The sequence below is a fragment of the Xyrauchen texanus genome, chromosome 15, assembly GCF_025860055.1.
Source record: "Xyrauchen texanus isolate HMW12.3.18 chromosome 15, RBS_HiC_50CHRs, whole genome shotgun sequence".
Taxonomy (NCBI): domain Eukaryota; kingdom Metazoa; phylum Chordata; class Actinopteri; order Cypriniformes; family Catostomidae; genus Xyrauchen; species Xyrauchen texanus.
Genome location: NC_068290.1, coordinates 8,765,675 through 8,790,168, shown reverse-complemented (window position 1 = coordinate 8,790,168; position 24,494 = coordinate 8,765,675). Strand labels below are relative to the sequence as shown.

The 24,494-nt window shown below is 35.8% G+C and overlaps 1 protein-coding gene across 5 annotated transcripts; it reads left to right on the top strand.

Moving 5' to 3' along the window:
• Nucleotides 1-2,307: 2,307 nt before the first annotated feature.
• On the top strand, nt 2,308-22,353 carry fli1rs (Fli-1 proto-oncogene, ETS transcription factor-related sequence). 5 transcript variants are annotated; one of them, XM_052144765.1, is made up of 10 exons: nt 2,308-2,450; nt 10,421-10,626; nt 11,118-11,284; nt 14,430-14,633; nt 14,834-14,905; nt 17,514-17,582; nt 17,681-17,743; nt 17,859-17,906; nt 20,929-21,012; nt 21,140-22,353. In XM_052144765.1, exons 1-10 carry the CDS (start codon nt 2,433-2,435, stop codon nt 21,661-21,663), a joined length of 1,455 nt encoding a protein of 484 aa, XP_052000725.1. In that variant the 5' UTR covers nt 2,308-2,432; the 3' UTR covers nt 21,664-22,353. The 5 variants fall into 5 exon arrangements, with proteins under 5 accessions (XP_052000725.1, XP_052000724.1, XP_052000728.1 ...); XM_052144764.1 differs by having other exon boundaries at nt 11,115-11,284; XM_052144767.1 differs by lacking the exon at nt 2,308-2,450 and adding an exon at nt 2,591-2,699 and having other exon boundaries at nt 11,115-11,284.
• The last annotated feature ends 2,141 nt before the right edge of the window (nt 22,354-24,494 follow it).

Sequence of the window (24,494 nt, the reverse complement as noted above, 5' to 3'; positions counted from 1 at the left end):
GACAAGTCATTTTTGTAATAAATAGGCTATAGAATACGAACGACTTCACGATCTGTGGTGCGTGTCACTATTTGAAATCAGCATTTAAGAATGGGAAACACATAAGAATATGCCTTTAAAGGAATATTCCGGGTTCACTACAAGTTAAGCTCATTCGAGAAGCATTTGTGGCATAATATTGATCACCACACAGGTCCTCTTCTTTAAAAAAAAAAAAAAAAAAGTAAAAATAAGAAGCAAAACTCTGGGTTACAGTGAGGCATTTACAATGGAAGTGAATGGGGCCAACGTTACATTTTAAATGTTAAAATAATAACTGTTTCAAAATTATAGCCACACGACATAAACAATATGTGGGTTAACATGAATAAAATCACTTACTAACCTTTTCTGTGCTGTTATAGCCAATTTTACAACTTCTCTGTCATGATGATGCAGTCAACAAACCCTATAAGTTACATTAAAATCGATAAAATGAACCATTATACAATATTACAGCTCAAATAATACATGAGTTTTAACTGAAGAATTAATGTAAGTGCTTTTATAAAATTATAAGATTCACATTTCTGCCTTTAGACCCTCCAAAAATTGGCCCCATTCACTTCCATTGTAAGCACCTCACTGTTACCTCGATTTTTTTTTTTTTTTTTTTAAGAAAAGGACAGACGAGTCCTTATACAACAAATGTTATTGAACCCGGAATAATCCTTTAAATGCAGTCGATGTTATCCAAAATATACAGGCCTATCCTAATATTCTTAATAAAGAACGTCAAAAGTGATTAAAGACCAATTATTCATTTTGAGGTCTGCATCAATTACCCATCTGAAGAAAAAAAAAACTAAATAAAATTAAAAAAAAAACGCTTCTTAAGAAACAAGAGGAGAAATGTTCAAAACTGGGAGTTAGAAATGAGATCAATCAGAACCAGCAACTTTTGGCTTTAACGAGCAGAGTTCGTATCTTTAAAAGCCATTCAAGAGAACAATGGCCTGTAAAATTCCAAGCCGAGGAGGCCTGAAATCACGGCGTGAGTGCTTAGGACAGATAAGACCAACCCAAGGGCCATGTATAAACAAACACATCAGGCCATTTTCCTCCGGCGTGCAGAAAAAATACATCTGGAAAAGTAAGTTGCCACATCGTGCAAGGCGTGAGTCGTGATTGAAGCAGTGAGACAATCGGTGTCAAATTCCCATGACACCTTACCTGGGCAGACCGTTCTAATATAAATAAAGTGAACCTATATGTGTTTCATTGGCGTTAAATATTAATTACAAAAGCGTCTTTATATCTCCGTTCAGGATGAAAACACATTTGCAGTATTAATATGAAAATTGTAGCCTTTTCATTAAACTTTTAAATAAGATCCACAGTAATGTTATTCGACTAATCTAGATGTGCCTACGTTTTTATTTTTAAAGGCTTTAAAAAGAGCAAGTGTATACAATATTTATATGCATAACGCAGCAGATGCTTTTGAGTTCTGAGAGTTTTTATTTAGCTGTTGATTCATGATACTGATATGATGATTCATATCTCTAGTTTGCGGTTTGAGAGATCCAACTTAAGGCGTGATATCCTGTTGTGTTAAACGTGCTGTAAAAAAAATAAAAAAGACTAATTAAAACAAAATCTATTCATGTATTAATACCAAAAATGATTGGAATATATAAAAGCATTGGGTTTACAAAATTCAGCAACAGCCCAGATAAGTCAGACCACGTTTTTCTTCATTACTTTATAGATTAGCAATAATAAGTTGATAAAATAATCACTTAATACATAAGGAGGGGGAAGACGTTAAAGGACTTTCATAAAAGTGTAGGACTACTATGAGAGGGAGGTATGGTTGCATATTGTAGCCTACAACAAAGAGTTGTTAAAATGCTCCAATTCAGATTAAAACATCTGAAGATCTTTCAGTTTCTTAGTTTTTATTTATTTATTTATTTATTTTTACATACAATAGGAAAGCAGCAAAACTCTTGTAAACGGTTAGACAACAAGACAGATCAAAAGCATGAACGCTAAACACAGTGCAGGACGTTTTCTCGTTCTTTGCGATTTATGATTACAATCCGTGAATTTAATTCAGTGATTTTTATTGAACATATATTCTGAGAAGTTAGTGCACTAAGATTTCACCAATAAGGAACAGAGCTCGCTGCTTTTGTGTGACTTCACTTCCCAAATTTAGAAAGGAGAGCTCAAAAAAAAAAAAAAAAAAAATGAAAAAAAAAAAAAAGAAAAGAGTTGCCATCCGGTTATGGTCTAAGCGAAAATAGTTGCAGCAATGGTTTGCGCCGATGACTAAATGCGCCTGTGCACACAAGTAGATGCGTTTCAGCTGGGTTATCAAAAAGCCTGAGTTTATAGAGCTTGAGTTTACCAAAGTATTTTCTTCATGAACTCCACAGAAAACTGCAATGGACTGTACTATTAAGGTAGGCGTTTGATCTGGTTTATTGTCTGTTCTGAAAATGAGTAGAGAGTGCGCAACCACCCACACTTGGTGCGACTACTGGTGAGAGAGGCAAGGCGGTGATGCAGGTCCCCACTCTTTCCTTCTTGTACAAAATTTCCTCTTCCTTCCCGTTCGTGGTTGAATGTCGGCTCTTTAATAACACAAGAAACCGCTACAACTTTTAGACTCAGATAAAAAACGAAATGGTGTCCAGAGCGCGCGAGAGAGGGTATGCACAAATTTGTGATTCAGTTTATGTTGTATTTTGTTAACAGTTACTTTCTAGTATCCACAATAGCATATTTCATGAGCGGTTAAGTGCGCACAGCCAACCTCTTTTACTAGTGCCATCATAAGATCGAAGAAAACTGAAGCAAACGAAATCTGAGGAATAAAATACCGAATTTCAAATATGGCACAATTATGGCGGGGCGCACTCGAGGCAGGTGGCTTTATGGCGCCAACAACATGGAATACTGGAGACTTTAGAAATCACGGATCGAATTGCGTCTGGTATTTTTATTTTGTTTATTTTCAACTTGTTAAAATGGGCATGACACATTGCAAGAGCAAATTTCGTTTATATTCCTTGTTGTGAAATGCTTAAATTGGATTTCTTAGTAGCTTATATAATTTGGATGGAAACATGCATGGCTGAAAACTGTGGCAAGGTTGTATTTTATGCGACAAAATCATTCAAATCCAAGTATTTTAGCGAATGAAACACTCAACCAGCCCCACAGTTGTCTGTATTATTCGTTTTATTTTAATTGTTCAAATCCAAGTTATTGCCGTTTTTTAAAAAAAGTGTTACGTAGTTATTGGGCCATTTCAATCATTATCGGCTTTTTTTGTTTGATTGTTGTTTATTTATTATTATTATTATTATCCATTTTATTGTAGCGTTATTATTATCCCCTGATGTCTCATCTAATTGTGTCTCTATTTAGTTTCAAATGGACTTTGTCCTCAAATAATAGCGCCAATAAATCCACAAGTGCATTTAAAGGAGTAAAGAATAATATAGGCATTAAAAAAACAAACTCATTGACATTTTCCAGCTAAAACGGGGAATGTGAAAGCATCTAAAAATCGAACATCAAAGTGATATTTTTTATATCTGTCTGAGAAAATTGTGATTCAACTTTACGCAAAGATCTCTAGACTGTATGTCCCCTTTGTTAATAGTTATTACAAGAATTCCTGCGTTATGTCTGTTTATTCCACGCCTGATTAAATTCTTTAAGGAATAATTTATAGCAAAGTGCTGGGCGCTTGTCAGGTGTCGTTATCAGAGCTCAGCAGGCTTCCTGTCTCAAACCTCAGACTTTCCGCACACACTTCCGGACCCCCTGTTCGAAAAAAGCAACCAAGACTGACAAAACAAAATTGATTCGATAGATGTGCGATTCCAATCCATTGTTCTACATTCCAATTAAATTAGCCGGACAATTAACCCGAAGCGAAATCGAACGTGCGTTTTGGCGCCATTTTACTCTCTGCAACACAGACAATCATCAGAAAACCGCCCTCTCCACTTGTACACCGATGTTGTGGATTAAAAACTTGTGAAAACCACAAAGTGTTTTTGCAGCTCAAAGCGCAGCTGCGCGTCTCTTTGCAAAATCAGCATGCCTTCACGTCAACTTCTGCTTTCTTTCACGCTTGCAAACTGACAATGACGAACATCATAACCGTTAAAGTTTTCTCTTGATTAAAAGGCTACTTCTGATTCATGAACTATGTTTAATTCTACCGCATTAAAAGTCATACTTCTTAATAGACTATATATTTAATAATTACTAACCCTAACTATAACAGACATTACAGATAGCAAATTATTAGACTACAACAATGAGATTATAGCTTCTATAAAAACTATTATTATTAGTTGTTGTAGCAAATGTATAGCTTTTGATAACAAATTCGTTTGTTCCAATTTACATAATTATTATACCTAAATTACTGATTAATTTCACAAATCAGTAAAGAATAACGTAGCCATTATATATGTAATTAAACATGCCCAAACGAAACAAATTAAACTATTTATTCCTTCAGATGCGGTGCATGATATGCCTTAATTATGGTTAATTAACAAAAATGTTAAATGTGTAGGAAACACGTTCACATGTCAAACAAATCAAAGATTTTATCCAATATGTTTTGAATCAGCCATTACATTTTGACACGTTTAAGGAATCGCACAATCGTTTAGGCCTATATGTAAAACCATACAACAATTATCAATAATAATAATATATTTCAAGTGCAAAATTGTTAAACACCACTATATTGAAAGCTTGCAAATCAAAGCTACAGGCTACAAACATGGCAAAAGCTTAGCTACAAAACAATCTCTTGCACCCTTTTAAGAGCACATATACAGTAGGTGCATTAGAGTAATATGGGACATTTATTGCACTGTTGACTGCTGCAATTTACAATTCAATTAGACTTTACCATGACAGTCTAGCAAGAATAAGGTAAAGTTAGCAGTGACTTAATTGGGATGGAGAAAGAAATGTGTACATCACAGATGTCCCAGATTACTAATTTACCCTATAATGGTTTCATAACCTGCTTGCATTTTCAAGAACTGCTCATATTGGTGCTTCCTGTAGCATGTATCGTATACTAACCCGTTCACCTTTGAGAAATGAGAAGAGACAAATGAGAAAAGAGGCTACATCCCAAACATCATTCATTTTCTAAAACTCACAGATTATCACCAAATCTTACAGACTGCATTTGCAAGCTTGCAGGCCGATTGGGGAATGTGCTCCACCCTTTGAGGGTGATTTACTTTTTGATTAGTTTCTGTGCAAAACCCCAAGAACATAAAACACTGAAAAGCACTGAGGTCATTTTCAAGAAGTGCAAGACAAAGCTCCATGCAGTATAGCTCTGCCACAAGACCTCTTGTGACAAAATAATGAGAATTAATTTCACAAGATCGAGTTGAGGTCTGTTGCAATTGTCTTGCTAACACTGCATGTGTCACAGACACCGAGTGGCTCCAAGGACATTACAAAAATAGCATCATTCTTCTGTATGTGTGTGTTTTTGCATATTTCTCTTTGTTGTTTTTGATGTGAGATGTGCATTCATCTCATCTTATTGACCTTGACATTTGTGCCAGTTTATGTTTGCTAAAATATTGTGCTTGGTTTCTCAGCAACAGAGCTTGATATGAAACTTATTGAACAGGAAGTCAGTTGTGGCATTGGTGGCTACGTTAGAGTATGTTTATGTACATCACTTTGGAGGAGAGAGCAGTAGTATGTTTGTGTGTGTGTGTGTGTTTTGAGGGTTGGGAGTTGTGGTTAAAAGCTGCATAGGTGCAGAATTATTTTAGCTGCTAAAAAAAACAACATGAGCCATTAATTTAAAGCCATGCTGATGTGGCCTTAAACGTTTTGGGTTTAAAACTGAATAATATATCTTCAAAATTAGGTATTTAGATATCAGTTTTTACGTTTTCTTATATTCAGTCTTATATACATTTTTCTGATCAACCTCAAGTGGATTTTCAAGTTGACAGCGCTACACAACAATTGCTGCACAATACATTTAGTGCATCAGGTACCTCACCTACATTGAACAGAACAAAGTTTAACCTCATCTGTGCCATAAGCTGAGGCTGCGAATTGCAGTTTGCTCTTGTAAACGTGTACATGACACAGAGATTTGCAAATACATTCAGACTGGGTGGTGAAAGACTTCTCGAACTCTCAGCTTGGCCTTGTTTGAGCTTGCTTTCACTTCTCTACTAGTGCAGGACTTTTAATAGCATTTGATCTGTAGTGTGCTCGCCAAATATGACTGATGGGAATTAGGAAGTGCTTTTCATAGCTAGGTTGATGAAAAGGTTGAGAAACGGAACAAGGTAGGACGTATGAACTGGATAACATGGTTTAATATTAAATTTAAAAACAAATCAACATGTCTTGCATTTTATTTAGTGATTTGACACACTTGTGTGGATAGCAGGAAGTAGTTTTACAGTGCTTCCCAAGCTAAAAGCCATTCATAACTTAAAGTAACTACAGTCAAACTACTCTTTTGGAATAGTAGGTAATTACACTACAAGTAACTATGAAGCTTTGAAGCTATTAAACGGAGGAAAATGTTTACATTATATAACTATCAAATGACATCATACTAAAAATCTATCATCAACTCAAAAAAAGTGGCAATTTCTAAGGGAAACATTAAACAAATAGAGGGTTGCAACATTACAGTGAACAAATAAATTCATACTAAATCAAAATACCTAACTGAACAAATCTATAGTAAATACAACTACTAAAACACTTTCACATTAACGCAAATAGTGATTAAAAGCCAACGCAGTGACTTTTACGCAGGAGCTCAAGCGAATTTATTTGAACTGATTCATTTAAATGAACTGTCGAAACATATTGATTCACTGGATTGGCGAATCATGTTCAACTGTTTCACCTGCATGAATTGTCCAAACAAACCGATTCCCTTAAATGTTTTGGATTTCCCATAAGAGACAGGGAGGATACTGTTGGAGTACTATTTTGGTTCGCTTTGCTCTTACATGTGAAAAACCATGTGACAAACAAATGTAGCAAAAAGCAATGTAGTGTTTTGTTACACCATTACTTATTGTAAAACGTAGTTCATTACTGGAAAAGCTGCACTATTGTAAAAATATTGTAACTGCCTACATTGAAGTTTGACAGGTCAAAAAGATATTTAAAAAAACAAGAAACGAACAAACAAAAAACCAACCAACATACAAACAAACAAACCAAAAATAGAACAACATAATCGATTTAGGTTTGACTCGCCTGAAATATAGTAGTACACACACACGCACGCTCGCGCACGCGCGCACACACACACACACACACACACACACACACACACACACACACACACACACACACACACACACACACACATACATACACGCACGCACGCACACACACACACATACATACACACGCGCGCGCACACACACACACACGCGCATGCACGCACACACACACACATTATATTATTATATTAGGGCTGTAAATTGATTAGAAAGTTTAATCAAATTAATTACATGATATGGCAATTAATCTAATTAACAGCATATATATTTGCTGAGAACATCCTTCAAATATCAAGAATTCAATATATATATATATATATATATATATATAGATAAATAATAATAGATTAATTTAAATAAATTACAAATATAATAGATATTATAAATATAATAGTCCAGATAATTAAAATGCATTACATTATTGTGACAGATGAATGTGGCTTTAGAAGGCAATCTATTGTTTATTTCCACTTTATTAAACACATGTCCAGAGCAATCCATTTTGTAACTGATTTCATCAATCTGTCCAAGATAGATTATAAGGGCTTTATGAAGGGTGCATCAAACGCTTTTTGAGCGACTCACTTTGGTTGTGTCACGTCATTAATATCTCATTTTTAGTTTGTCTTCAGATCCCTGCATTCAGAATTGTGCTCTGTCCAGCTGTGTTTGAATGCAAGAAACCATTTTCAGTCTGTCGCTGGTGTGGAGCAAGCCTTTGTGGTTTGTTATTTGTACAGCTCGGTGTTGACTTTACAGCTGGAGTTTCGCTTACTGCCCCCTGCTGAAAACAGGTGGTAGGCTACTTCAAGCTTGAATTGCTCCGGTGGAAGCGATACTCCTTATTACGGTCCGGGGACGTGATTAATTGCATGAATGTTTTTTTAAAGCTCAAGTATGTAATTTCTGTGACACTAGCGTCACCGAATGGAACTGCAAAAATGAAAAAAAATAAATCAAAACAGCTTTTCGAATACGCCCTTCATCTACTGTTGTTCAAACAGTCAGATAGTCCCGACTATCTAAGGGGGTTGCTCAAAACAAACACAGGACTTGTATTAGTGCCACACAGATACAGTGTTTACAGTTTGAGAAAATTAATCTATGAATGGCTTACTAATAGTTGTATATATATATATATATATATATATATATATATATATATATATATATATATATATATATACCACAGAAGCAATGGGTATATGGATTTGTTAGTAAATTATGGCAGCATAACCACTGAAATATATCCCTGACAAATATTAGCAATGCTTTATTTGAGATGTTACAGTGTCAGGTGAATGCACCCTACATCAAGGCCTGCATCAAGGTTGCCTGTTTGGTGACTCCTAACCTTACGGCATTCAGATCAAATTTGTTTTTCAGCTTTAAATGACCCACATTTCTACCACTCCTCTGTTTCCTATCTCATGCCCCATGCCAAAAGGTTTCACTGCACATGGGGGCCAGATTTCCTGTGAGCCACCGAAAAAGCTCAGTGCTGACGTGTTTCAGCTCTAAAGACAATGCTAAACCTCTCTAAACAAGCTCCCTGAATTCATCTATAACACAAACATTTATTCACACATAAACACTTACATACATTTGAATGTTTAACACTCCCTTTTGAAGTTTTAAGATAACACACCTAGTGTATATCATCAAGTCTAGAAAGCAGACTACCAAAGTCAACTTTTAACACAGGAAGAAAACACATAGATCATGTCTCAATTCCTAATTTGACTCACAAAAATCTGGTACCAAGTCATAACTACATGTAGGTTGAAAAGACACCCTAAAGCATTTCAATAAACTGCACATGTTCAAGTTTCATTATTAATGTCCTTTCTAGCTGAACATTAGGTTGGTACTTAAGTAAATGTTACAATCCAGTAGTCAGTGGTGAAATTCAATAGTGTGGAAATCAGAAAATGTTTTGGACACTGGCTAGTATTTCACATAGCCCAAAAACTTTGATGGTCTCCAAGTAAGAAGTCATTTATATTATTCTTTTTATAACGATAAGCAGTCAATTTCATCAACATAAAAACAACGTTTTAAAAAAAAAAAAGAGAGAAACAAATTAGTGCAAGATATGAAAAGTGGAAGAAACATCCAGAAATAAATAAATAATCTAATCCAATAATCCAGAATGTTGGGTATTTCCACGCTGAAAACTGGCTAAATGAACTGGTTTATAAACCGTTTAATTACCTTACTCTAATGCATGCTATTCATACATGAGATGAATCACATTATCCACATCATAAATGAAATATTACAACTTACATCTGCACAGACGATGAAGCGAATGAACAGGTGAACTTAAACTAAGCTGCATAACTTGTGTTGAATACATGTTCCATAAAAACACACCACACACAATGAAATATCCAAAATTGGCAAAACACATAAAATTAATTAGTCTCTAAAACATGAAGAATACACAAAACAGCAACTTTTTCTAAATGTTTGATTAAAGTCTGGTCAGCTACAGTTCGACATGCGTTTCCATGTGTGTGTTTACATCTGGAATATGTTTTTTTTTACTTTGTTTGCTCATCTGCAAAACGTCTAAGATGTATGTCGTTTTTCTCAGATGTCAATGAGACTAGTCAATAATATTTTTGAGACGTTTATGATTTAGAACGTTTGTAAATCTGATCTTTTTAAGATGTTTTTAGATGTATGAAAAGATTTAAAACAGACATCTCGGAGATGCACGTGCTATCTGGGATGCCATTTTAGTCACATTAAAAATGGACTACAATTAATGAATACGACACCATGACATAATGACTAAATTAGGACATTAAAACAAAACTGCAATGGAGTGTAAAAATGAACACTGCCAATAAGTTGACGGTTCTTGCCTCAAATACATTCTTAGGACAGCAGACATCGATTAGAAAGGCTCAACATAGCGATAGCAGTGGAAACCAGTAATATCCATGTTCTGCCCTGAATTACTGTCTAAGCTATCATTCTATGCTTATGTTATCATTTTTTATTCACCTAGATTAAGTATGTGGCTTTAAGTAGCTGTAGGCCTAATTATTAGTCATTTACAAAACCAGTGTGTGTTGTATATGTCACAGGAAGCTCTATCAGTGGTGAGTGAAGACCAGTCCATATTTGATTCACCCTTCAGTGGTCCTCAGGCCATGCACATGAAGGGAGAGATCACCTCACCTGCAGTGTTCAGACAGGGTTCTGAAGAGAGCATAGAACCCACTGAGCCAGACTGGACAGGAACGGCAGCTCAGAACCCTGCAAAGAGAGTAGAACACATCAACGGAACCAGGTGCGTGGAACACACTAACGTGGATGAATGAATGCATTGTGAAAGGGTTACTCATTTAGTCAATTAGTCATTTCAAACACAGGACTTTCTGTAAGGAGATGTTTAGAACAATGTCCGAGCTGCTATTTTCCATACAATAACTGCAGACAAGCTCCAAAACTGACTCAATAGTACCATTAAAGTCGTCTGTACAACTCATACGCCACATTCCAAGCCATACAAAAGCTTGTGTGAGGAATTTTAGGATATTATTCACAAATAAAAACTCCAACACATCTCTCATATCGGGTCGGTCACACTGCAAGATCCAATAGCCTTCTACATTATTGACATCAAACCTGGTGGGACAATTCTTTACGTATTCATATTTGAATGGAAATTAAATTTGAGACCAGTAGTAGAGGGAAAGATTTTAATTCTTGAGTAAACTAATGTCACATATATTATTTATATTTTTTCCTCTTTAATTTCTTTAATCCGTGCCATAGCAGAGAGTCCCCCGTGGACCGCAGTGTGACAAAAAGGACACGACACATGAGTAACAGTGATGCAGGCCAGTTGGCCTACCAGGCCTCATACCCTGAACCACGGAGTAGTCCGCAAACTGCAACTCCACCAAGTAATGTGACAGAGGAGAAGCGGGTGATTGTACCAGCAGGTGAGATGTGTAATAAAGTGCATTTTTTTATAAACTTCAACATAAAAATGGGATTCAAAAAACATTTTACTAATGTAATGTGGCATATTTAAGAGTGAAACAGGATATTCAATGAGAAAAAAAATGTTTTAGAGGGGTTGAAAAATATCCTTGGTGACTAGGGTTTAGGAACTGAGAACTGGGTCTTATTAGCCACTTTCCCACATACAGTCCTATTACACTTAGTTACTTTTTAGATGAGAACTCTTAAGAGGAACTGGCACACCCAAGGAGACATTTTCCTCTTGCATTTGCATGCACAAACCTAAACCCTGTAGTTACGTCATCTAGTCTCGACCAGTTTTCTTCTGATGTTGTTTGCATGTGCGATTCAGTAGCAACAACACTGATGGAGGACACCAGGATCTGAGCCACACTTTTTTTTTTAGGGCTATTTTACACAAACTGTGTCTTCAGGTAAAATGCACCATAAACCTATTTATTAACACAATATTTTACAATTAAAGGCTTACGACTCAACCTTCAATTCTTAAAAACTAGTCACCCATTGACTTGATAAGATATCTTGATACAAGTTAACCACTCAGTAACAGGCACGCAACACTTTACTCATGTAGATGAGATTTTATGATGGTTATGTTTATAATATAACCTAACCCTAAATACTCACTCTCGATAAACATATATGTATATAACATATAACATATATCCTCCTACAGTCCTTCTTCTCCCAAAAAGTTCCTACCTCTCAGTAGGAGCTAAAAAGTCCCAATAAAGTTCCTCTGAATGGCTAAGCGGAACTATAGTTCCTCATGTGTAAAACCAGGTGCATATATTCCAAGAAGTAAATAAATAAAATCCACCCCCTTTTGTGAAACAATGAAAAGTACTAGTTCCAGGTAAAAGAACCTAAAACAGGCTTTAGTTCCTGCAGTGGGAAAGGGCCTATTCAGAACCAAATCCATAAAACAATATACTAGCAATGTAATTCCCGAATGAATGACACCGAGTCGGTTCTTTTGAATCTACAACGCAAAACATCCAGTGTGAACTGTGAAGCCTGATTCCCGAATAAATTGAGTTAATCTTTTGACTCTATACCACAAAACATACAGTACTACCTCCCAAAACACATTACTCTTATACGTATTATTTTTTTAAGTGATTGAAAAACTTACTGAACTGCAAGTTATTCATTTGATCATATCTTGAAATGCACCAAGAACTGTTCATGTGTTGTGTACGGCGCGAGAGATTAAAATCAGAGATATTACTGGATGGTTGTAATGATAAAGATATTGTAAAGATTTTTCAATTTACACATTGAGTTTTGTAGTACTTAGTGGCATTTATAAAAAGTAATGAATTACTAACGTCTTATTTAAAAAGTCTGTGTAAACATTGGAGATCTGTTTGTCTAAGTTTCAACCCAAGTTGCCTAAAATCTTTTTTTAAATGCTATTTATAACATGACAACCAAAGTGAGATGCTCCTTAAAAAAAACCTGAAGTCTGACAAAATGACAAATTCAGTTGCAAAGGAGTATATTCAATGATGCAATGTTATGCATTGCCTAATGAATGCTGTATTTATCTACCACAATACTGTAAAGTATTTAAATTATCTAAATTATTATATTTTTGTTTATCGACATATATTGACACAATTAAATCAGAACTGTAATAGTTAAATTCCTTACGATTCTCATCCATATTGGTGACATCTTCCAAAAAGAAAAGAGGTTTCAGAGGCGGAGCAAGTTATTACATTTTGATGTAAGATTACAAAAGACAAACATTTTATTTTTGGAATTAAGACCAGGAACGTGTATTAAAGGTGGACTTAGTCATTATTTGTATATTTATTATATTGGATTCATTGGGGCCTGGATGCATCATTGTTCAAACACGATAGATTCCAGTTACATATGCTATTGTAGAAATTCACAATTTAAAATGATTCATGATTAATCCATGATTGAAAGTGTCCAATAACAGGGTGGTTATTGAGATTAAGCAAACTGTATTTGGCCGATCGTGTGATTCTAATATGGCAGCCCCTATGAGGGGACCCTTTCTATGTAAAATAAAACAGCTTTTATAATGATACTGATATGACTGGAGACTTCATCTCATGATTTCATATGTATTTTTCAAAATGACTATTGATTTATTCATTTAACTTTAATGGGGAAAGATTGCGGAGTGCACCTTTAAGAAAGTAAATAGGATCAATTTTGATTTAACGTTGTCTTTAATTTAAAGTTTTGTTTTGCATGTTAAAAAGGGAAGCGTTTGAGTGGTGGAGAAATATCTTGACTTTGAAATTGGTTAACTCCAGATTAAACCCATGTAGAGGATGTATAAATGTGTCTACACACACATATGTGGTAATTATACAGTAACCACAAGGTCTTGCATTACTCAGGAACTGCATGTGTTTTGTGGGAAAAAGACAGGTTTGTAAAATTGTACAAACAAAATACACACTGATGCACCGATGTCCATCCTTCTTCCTGGTCTTCTAGATCCCAGCATTCAAAGCCAACTCCGCTGACTAAACTTCGAAAGATTGCACTGATCCCAATAGAGATAATCACTCTTTACTTACAAACCAATTAGGATGTTGAGTTATCTTTAGGGAGGTTTTTTTGAAGGTCATTGTGACATCAGTAAAAGGCAAAACTGGAGTAGCACTGTGAGACAATGCTTGTTTGGGATTCTTTCTCATGAGTCACTCGGACCAAACAATTATAATGCACATAATACTCGGATATGACATCAAAGTTCTTGTAAAATAAAGACAATGGAGACTAATAGTGCAGAAACCATTGTAAAAGTAAGCAGTAAAGTACTTATCTGAAGAGGTTCCTGTAGCTTAACTGGTAAAGTATGGCACTAGCAATGCCAAGGCCATAGGTGTGATTCCAAGGGAATGCGCAAAGAAAACAACTAAGTCATTTTGGATGAAAGCATCTGATAAATGCATAAATTAACCTGAATGTAAAACCTTACCTTAGTGAGAGCAAGGACAAAATAACAGAGCAGCAGGGCATTGACTTTTCGTTTACCTCTAGTTTGAACTCGTGTTTATTGTACCACCTCTCAAGCACTTGTTCCTAATTTTTTCTACTGCTCTCTTTAAGACCCAGAAGTATGGACACAAGACCATGTGCGGCAGTGGGTAGATTGGGCTGTAAAGGAATATGGGCTAACAGATGTGGACGTGTCCCTCTTCCAGACCCTGGATGGAAAAGCGCTCTGTAAAATGTCCAAAGAGGACATGATGCGTCTCACTTCCGCATATAACACAGACATCCTGCTCTCTCACCTAAACTACCTCCGGGAGAGTAAGAAACATTGACCATAATTCCATATGAATAATCCATTACTAATTGTTAAATTTCTCAAGAACACGTCTGGGAAAAACCATGAAGCAATTTTAATCATTTCAATTTATAAACGTAGGTTACTGTTAGTACATTTGGAAAATTATGTGTCTATTTATATCCATACGGTCAATAACCATACTGTTTTTTTCTTTACTCAGGTAGTCCAACTTTTTCCTACCCCACAACCCCAACCAATACACAACCACAGCCTAGACTACAGGTGAAATCTGGTAAGTAAAACTTTAATACAGGGTCCAAACTGAGCTTTTGCCACACCTGTCAATGATGAGTGCATTGAGAATATTTCAGCAGAAATATTTCTTACTGTCCATAAAACTTTATTTTGCATTAAGAACATAAATATTACTATTTTGTATATAAGAATATTATATATATATATATATATATATATATATATATATATATATATATATATATATATATACACACACACACACACACACACATTGATCAGCCACTATATTGTGTAGCTCCCCCTCGTGCCGCCAAATCAGCGCCGACCCGCATCTCAGAATAGCATTCTGAGGTGATATTCTTCTCAGCACAATTGTACAGAGCGGTTATCTGAGTTATCGCAGACTTTGTTATTTCAAACCAGTCTGGCTATTCTCTGTTGACCTCTCTCATCATCAAGGCATTTCAGTCCACCGAACTGCCACTCACTGGATGTTTTTTTTTGGCACCATTCTGAGTAAACTCTCTAATATTGTGTGTGAAAATCCCAGGAGATCAGCAGTTACAGAAATACACAAACCAGCCCATCTGGGACCAACAATCATCCAAATGTGTGGCAGCAGTGCAGTGCATAAAATCATTCAAATATGGGGCAGGAGCTTCAGTTAATGTTCACATCAACCATCAAAATTGGGGAAAAAAAGTGATTTAGAGCGTGGCATGATTGTTGGTGCCAGACGGGCTGGTTTGAGTATTTCTGTAACTGCTGATCTCCTGGGAGTTTCACACACAACAGTCTCTAGAGTTTACTCCGAATGGTGCAAAAAACAAAAACATCCAGTGAGCTGCAGTTCTGTGGACAGAAATACCTTGTTGATTATTTAGCTGTTTATTTCCAGGGAAATTTGAGACAAACATTGTAATTAGACATGTTTTCATCCAAATTAAGAATTTATGCAAAAAAATCTGAATATTGCATAAACAATTTGCAAATAAAGCAAATTGTTTCCATCCCACGCGTTTAAACGAACAAAATCAAACTTCTTGGGAAATCGCCGCAAAATAGAAATAAAAATGGAAGTTGAAGCCACTGTGGCTCTTTTATTAAATGTAATACATTTCTTGCGGTTTAGAGTGCAAAGACAAAACGCTCCAACATGCTTCATATTTGCAAAAGAGCGAAAGTGTCAAGACAGTTCTGGGAAGTAAGAGTCAATCATTTTGATGGCAGGCTTTGGCATTTCAGAATAACCAAAGCAACATTTGAGACGCTATGTGATATTGATGATAATCTGAGTGAACTATGTATTCATGTGGCTTGTTTAAGGGATAGTTCACCCAAAATGTTCTCATCATTTCACCCTCATGCACTCCCAGATGTGTGTGATATTCTTTCTTCTGCTGAACACAAACGAAAATTTTTAAAAGAATATTTCAGGTCTGAAAGTCCTTACAAATTTGAAGCTACAAAAAGCACAAGCAGCATAAATCCAGACTTCGGTGGTTAAATCTATATCTTCAGAAGCAATGTGATAAGTGTGGGTGGAAACAGATCAATATTTAAGTTCTTTTTTTTACAACGAATTATCATCGCTGCCCAGTAGGTGGCGATATGCACTAAGAATGCAAATGACCAAAAACATAGAAAAATGTGAAAGTGGAGATCTAGAGTAAAAAAAAAGGACTTGTATATTGATCTGTTCCTCACCCACACCTCTCATATCGCTTATGAAGATAAAGATTTAACCGCTGGAGTCGTATGGATTATTTTTATGCTGACCTGTGTGATTTTTGGACCTTCAAAGTCTTCAAAGACCTAAAAAGAAAGTAAGTCATACACATGTTGGAAGGCATGAGGGCAAGTAAATGATGAGAGAATTTTCAATTTTGAGTGAACTATTCCAATAAGGCAAGGCCACTACTTTTTTGATGCACTTCCTTTATTCCTTTATACATTATGTAGGAATATATTGGCTAAATGTGTTTACATCGTAGTTTATGCACATGTCTTCTAATTTAATTAAAAAAAGTGAATGTCTCCCAACTCAATTCCTTATAAAGTTACCGACCACTAGCAATTTTGCAAACTCGCCAAAGCCAATTTTTACTCACATTTGCCAGGCGTTAATTGTGGATCCTGATTGAGGATACACACTAGGTTGATGAGGGTTTTTAAGGCAGATCATTTAAACTGTTCCATATAAACTATACAAGTTAGCAGTGTGAAATAATGTGAAGGCCTAAAATGGAGGGATGAGAAGTGCTATATGAACAGTTTCTTTTAATGAGTATTACCCCTAGTGTTGCAAGGTTTTTGAACTGTTGCAGTTTCAGACAGGAAACAGCTGCATCAGGACAGGAAATAAGGGGAGTAGATCTCAGGTTAGGACACAATTGACTATTCTGTGGCAAAAAGAATTGGTTGAAACAAAAGGACATTCGCCCTGAGGAATTGTGTGCCATCTTCAGAACTTCATAATGGTTTGCTATTGGCTTTGTTCTGCCCTATGCTTTTCCTTAGGGACCCTTAATGCAAAGCTTCCTTCCTTCAACGGCTGCCTTTCTCCTTACTCCTTAAAAACCATCCTTTCCTGTGAAATCTCCCTTTGTTAACTGCTCTTATCTGGCTTTGCCTTGGCACAGAAAACAGCTTTGAGGAGATCACCAGAAGGAATAGTTGGTCCTCAAGTGCCTTGCCAGCTGTTTCAAAAGGTACACTTACTCTGAATCCATAAAGCATAAATTTACATAATTCTATTGCACAAAATGGTCAGCTTTTTAAGGAACTCTCACCATTTTTTAAATCGCAGGTTCTCCAATTGAGCATCAGCACAATACCAGAATTTCAGAGCCTCCACAGAGACTTCCCCAAGGTTAACACATGCACCTTTAAATCATTATTCAATTAAACCGCTCTTATCCATTATGTTGTTTCAACTCATCCCGAAATATCTAGTAATCAGTATTGTACATTTGCAATCTTTGCAGACCCCTACCAAGCATTAGGTCCAATCAGTAGCCGCCTAGCAAATCCAGGTAAGAACTTTCATCCAATGTACATCATGCATAACTCAAATGATAAACAAATGTGGCCTTTTAGAGTATGTATAACCTCTTTGTAGGAGTAGCATACACAGCTTGGGCACAAAGTTGTGCTTTGTTCCTTCTTAAGTAAAGCATGATTAAGTCTAAGGGCTATGCGATGTGTGATACAAAGTCAGTGGGCATGGCCATAAAGCTTTGGTATTTTGGTGCAAGCATGTGCTGCTAAAATGTTGTGCTCGTCAGGACTAATTGGATGTAGGCAGTGTTAAATTTAAAGAATGTAAGTTTAACTAAGCAATTTTATCTAAGGACATACAAATCATGTCTAGTGTTAAAAGTGATCAATAGCTCTTGATGTCATCAGCTGGTGGAATCCTTAAACTGCAAGGGAACAGAGTTTAGACTTTGCAACGAGAATAGATGTGGTTCTCTGGCCTCTTAGATCTGTAAAATAAATTTCAATGCATCGATTATCATTACTCTATTAATACCCAGTGTAACCATCTCATATTACAAAAGCCTTCTCGTAATAGACACTGAGCAGAGCACGCTAGATGGAAGAGAAAGCATGCGTACTTTGAAATTGAAAGTTAATGGGTTCAAGCCACAAACCTACATAAGATAAAATGGATGGTGATGAGTTTGGCTATCTGTGCCATTATTCAAAACTGTTTGCATCAATTTGATCAAAGTAAGTTAATTGATGTTACCTTCTCCTTATTACGATATATTATGTTAATATTACTTTTGTATCTCCATAAAATGTTCTCATTTCTCCATAAACCATTGTAACCAAGCATATAACTTAAATTAACTTAAATAAATGAACAGACATTAGTTGGGTTAACACATACAGCATTTTCCAGAAACTGACCAACAATTTCCAGTTTAGAGGTCATGTGTGAACACAACACTTTTGAAAATAGGTAATATTTTCGCACAACGCAATGGACCAGGATATGATGTCATGCGGGAGGTCATCTGGTGTATAATATAAATAATACATCACAAATAACAAATAAAATTATATTAGAAATGTTAAAATATATTGTCTACTCACTTTCCTGTATTATTTTTATTGAGCCAAGAGGTCAGCATGTGACTTCTATCTTCTATTGGTCACACGTCCTCTCGTCCGTACAAATTCACGGTTCAGAGTTCACCAAGCTTGACCTTTTGTCTGCAGTGTCATATGAAATTTCTTCGCATGAGCTTGCATTTCCAATCTCTCGTGTTCGGATGCATTTGAATGGGAGTCTGAAGTGTATGTGAGAACCCATTTACTGTCTGTTTGTGAGTGTTTGTATTAAGTAATTACTGTATGTTGCATCAGACATTGTTATTCTTTATTCATATCGGATATCTAATATGCAGTGTATCATATTTATAAGCACCATATTGTGTCTATATGTAACATTCATGTTTATAGTACATATCATATAATGTCTTTTTTGTAAATATATGCAGCCACACATGCTGTATAAACCAATCCTCCTTGGTCCTCAATGCATCTGTCTAGAGCTCAAGTCTGGTGCATTTCTGTGCGGTCTAAATTAAGAAAACCATGAATCTTTTTTTGGATCGAATCTTGACAAAATTTCAGATTTCACGATGTATCGTAATCATTAGCTAAAGAATCATAATCGAATCGAAGAGCAAATCGTTACATCCCTAGTGTTAGCACATTGAGCTTTTTTTTTTCCTTTTATTTATTTTTTTAGAAAAACAGCAAATTGCACCACTTTAGTAACAAACTGTACAATACACCCACAGTTAGCGCGCACACAACCACAGATAGTGCAAGTACTCGAACTCACCCTGGCACAAAAATTAGCGCTCACAAAAATTTTATAAAAAGTTGTTGCACATAGCACTGCTTCTAACACGGTCACGAAAACAGAGCTCTGTAGTTTGGGTTGAGTTATATTGCAGTTAGGAATTATATCAATATCAGGATAATTATCTAAATTCTCTGGACAAGTTAAAAACAGACACAAGCAACAAATGTCCAAAGAAATATGGGATAGATCACCAAAAAAGAAAATTGTCATAATTTACCAACTTCATGTTGTTCCAAACCCATATTTTCCTTACAATGACTGACAAAATGACGACTAAAGTCTCCAATCACTCAAAGTGAAGTTCTTCTTTGTTCTTCTCTTTGAGCTAGAAGGACATTGTATAAAGTCATTATATATATATATATATATATATATATATATATATATATATATATATATATATATATATATATATATATGCAGTAGATAATGTGTAATTTGTCATGTTATTATTCTGCATTTATGGCGCTAATGCTAACATGCTATACGTGCCCATAAAATGCACCGGTTACATATGTTATTGTATTTTACTCAATCTTAAAAAAAATAACAAAATGGATTGACATGACATGGTTTTGGAAAATGTCTCTCCACAAACAACCATACAGATGTAGTTTGTAAGTTTGCACCCGTTCAGCAACTCTTATTTCAGAACTTATTTCAACTGAGTGATGAAATCAGATGGGGGAAAAGAAAATGTAGGCTCCAAAGTACGTGGAGCTCTGGATCACACCCACTGACGTGGACTAATTGTAGTAACATGGTGTTTAACAGCCGTTCCGAAGGTTTCCTAACATTTTGAGCTGACAAGCTTTTTCGAACCACTGCAACAAACTCAAAAACGTCGTTTAGGCCAGATTTTGTTCGCAGCGATGCCACACCCATTCATTCTTTAATTTCTCTTCAAGTACATTTCCGCCTTAAGGCTAACATTTCTTCTAACATCTCTTTTTGTGTTCCAATGAAAAAAGAAAGTTATATGGGTTTGGAACAACATGACGGTGAGTAAAGTATTTGAGACAGAATTTTCATTGTTAGGTGAACTATCCCTTTAAGGTTTGATGTCTGTAAAAAAAAAAAAAACAACAAAAAAAAACAAACAAAAACACAAAACCACAAACCAAGCACACCTTGATTAGTATGGTTCTGTTTGCCCAACCTTCTTCACACAGAAACGAAACCATTCCACACAAAGATCCGAACGACCAAACAAAATTCTAACAACCTCCCCGTCACCAGCACTGAAAGGACAGTGGGTAGGTGACTAGCTGACCCACATTCTGTTTCCATGTAAAACAAACATTAAAAAGGTCACATTTGAAGATAAATCTATAACAATTTATTTCTTACTGTGCCTAAAAGACCATCTTCTTTATTTTAAAGGCTCAGGTCAGATCCAGTTGTGGCAGTTCTTGTTGGAGCTGCTGTCCGACAGCAATAATGCTGCCATCATCACTTGGGAGGGCACTAACGGCGAATTCAAGATGACTGACCCAGATGAGGTGGCCAAGCGCTGGGGAGAGCGAAAGAGCAAGCCTAACATGAACTATGACAAGCTCAGTCGCGCCCTTCGCTATTACTATGACAAGAACATAATGACCAAGGTGCACGGCAAGCGCTACGCATACAAATTCGATTTCCAGGGCATTTCTCAAGCCCACCAAAACCATCCACCAGAAGGTGGAGTGCTCAAATACCAAGCCGAAGTGCCTTACGTGCAGAGCTACCACAGCCACCAGCCAAAAATGAACTTCATGGGGACTCATTCAACCCCTATGCCTGTTTCCGCTGGGAATTTTTTTGGGCCTCAGGCCACCTACTGGAATTCCGCAACAGGGGTAGTGTATCCCAGCTCACCCATGCCACGACACCCCAGCACCCACTCCCATTTGAACTCTTACTACTAAACGGCAGCCTGACTTACTATTAAGCCTAATATCAAATTGATGGCCTTACTACTGATATCTCGTAGTGCCCTTTTCAACACTTGTAGGCTATTCATTAGGTTGTTGAAGAGAACAATGGTTAAAATAGCTACTTTCAGGGTATGCTTATGATATGAAATATCTGGTCAGTTTAAAACCTCTTGTAGCAGTCACAATCATCCAGTTCTTCATCTTGTCACATCTATGTACAGTATATATGCATATCATAACACAGCTGTACTTATTTAGGGCTAAATTGTAAATATGTTTGCATGTTCCATATAGGGCATTGAAAAGACGTGCCCAAATTCATGCATTTTCATCTCTAATGTTTTGCATGTAATATTCTTTTTGTATGCAAGTGCCTTTGTACAGACTTTAACCAAATAACGTCACTCTCCTAAGTGTAACATTATATTTCAAACCAATAAAAATATGTAGCTCACTTCATTGTTTTGGATGTGGATTGATTTTTATTACAGTCCTATAAAAAGGTTGTGCTTAAAAGGCAAGAATTTCATTAAAGTTGAATTGTAATTTTATTGCATTTTGTTTTACATATTATTTTTTATGGAGAATAAAGCTATTGTACCCAAAGTGAGCAAGCTAAAGGTGACTCTGGTATGAAAAAAACGACTTCTCTACTTTTTACTTTTTACATACAACATTATAAAAAAGCATGTAAAATAAAATTTATAAATTGCAAAAACACGTTTTTGGTTTTTTATCCTGGAGGACAAACATTGAGACTTGGGAGAGGAACAATGACTGACTGAGTCTGTCAAATTGATCTGAAAAATATTTAAAAGGGGATCCCTATTAATACTGAGGTCAAGACTTTGCATACAAACCCTTTCAATCTTTATTTAAAAGTAACATGGCAACATTTGAGAAGGCAGATAACCTGTATGCAAATGCTCTAAAATGTAAAAGTGATGACTATTATGCTGACAGAAGGGACACAAATACATACATGCTCGACAAGACTGGCATGCAGAAGAGCATTCAAATACCACACAGGGTTTAAATCACTTCCACTGAAAACAGGAAGCTGAGTGTATAGCAGCCATACAATCAAAATGATTGATTAAATTGGGTGGCCTGGACATTTTTTTAATGAAGATGATGAGATTAAGATGTGATATTAACATTAAGAATTTATGGCGTATGAAGGTTCTGCAGTCTAAAAATATTTAGATGGGTGCTCTAATGGTAAATAATGACAAATAGGGATGTTTTAATTGCACAAACCAACAATAATGAAAAATGAGTAAAACTCTATGCAACTACCTAAAAATATGTGCACTCTAGATTCAGTGTTATGTTTGGGTGTTTGGAAAAACATTCAACATTTACAGCTCCTGCAGATTTAAAAGATCAAAACAATTTTAAGACAAATATAATATATAAATACAAATCTCCACTTACACTTACATTCTTCATTTTTTGCAATTCACTTTCTTTGTTCACATCGCCAACTACTGGGCAGGGAGGAGAATTTATAGCAAAAGGACATATATGTATGTATATATATATATATATATATATGTATATATCGATCCTTTTTCACCAAATCTATCATATCGCTTCTGAAGACATGGATTTAACCAGTGGAGTGTTATGGATTACTTTTATGCTGCCTTTATATGCTTTTTGGACCTTCAAAGTTCCGGACACCATGCATTTTACAGACCTGGAGTGGAGATTTTCTTCTAAATCTTTGTTTGTATTCAGCACAAAACAGAAAGTCATACACATCTGGGATGGCATGAAGGCGAGTACATGGGAATTTTCATTTTTGGGTGAATTATACCTTTAAAACTAAACTTATATCCATTATAAAATGACATAAGTTAAAGAGTCTCCTTGTCTAATGACGTGTAACAAAAATATTTTTTGCAGGCTTTACTGTGTTAACTCACAATGCAGTGTTAACAAATCTTTATACTAAAAACACTGTACTTCAATCATTCAAAACCAGAAGCACAAGAAATGATGAGTATATGCTGTTAAGACCTATATTAATTTTGGTCTTAGTATTGATTCAGGTTTTGAAAATCACATTCCAAGCAAAACTCAATACACCATTTGGTTGTTTGGTTGAAAGTGCAGGAATTCAAACTTGCCGTTGGATTTACACTTTCGAAAAATATTTCACAATGAGTGTATAGATGCTGGGAAAATAAATAAATAGACTGCAAAATATATAAGCATCCTGAATAGACACAATGATGGACTTTGTTTCTGAAAATGACATTATTAAATCAGTTTGATCTTTTCTACCTGTGGCCTGTTGCACGAAGCTGGTTTCGGTGGCTAACCATGTAAGATTGAGTTTAGTTTGAGCAAACTCTGGTTTTTCGGTCTTAAGGTGGATACATTTCATCACCGTAGCAATTTACGCTACACTGCTAGCCTGCTCCAGAGTTTTATTCTGGATTACAGATCGCAAACTGATGCTGAATCAATCAGCTGTGAGTAGTGACATCTCTGATGCAGTAAAGTCACTCCCCTTGTATCTTTCATTCCAAAGCACGCATCATAGTGAAATGTATATATTTAATGAATTTACTTTTACATATTATGTTTTAATATCCGTCTGGCACCAACAATCATGCCACGGTCGAAACCACTGAGATAACATTTTTTCCCCATTATGATGGTTATTGTGAAAATTAACTGAAGCTCCTGACCCATGATTTTATGCACTGCTGCAACACGATTGGCTGATTAGATAATTGCTTGGATGATTGTTGGTGTCAGACGGGCTGGTTTGAATATTTCTGTAACTGCTGATCTCCTGGGATTTTGCA

Coding starts and splice junctions, on each gene's coding strand:
- fli1rs (XM_052144764.1), top strand. Junction 14,906..17,513: donor TAGACTACAGGTGAAATCTG/GTAAGTAAAACT, acceptor GCCTTGGCACAG/AAAACAGCTTTGAGGAGATC. Junction 21,013..21,139: donor CAGCACTGAAAGGACAGTGG/GTAGGTGACTAG, acceptor TTTATTTTAAAG/GCTCAGGTCAGATCCAGTTG.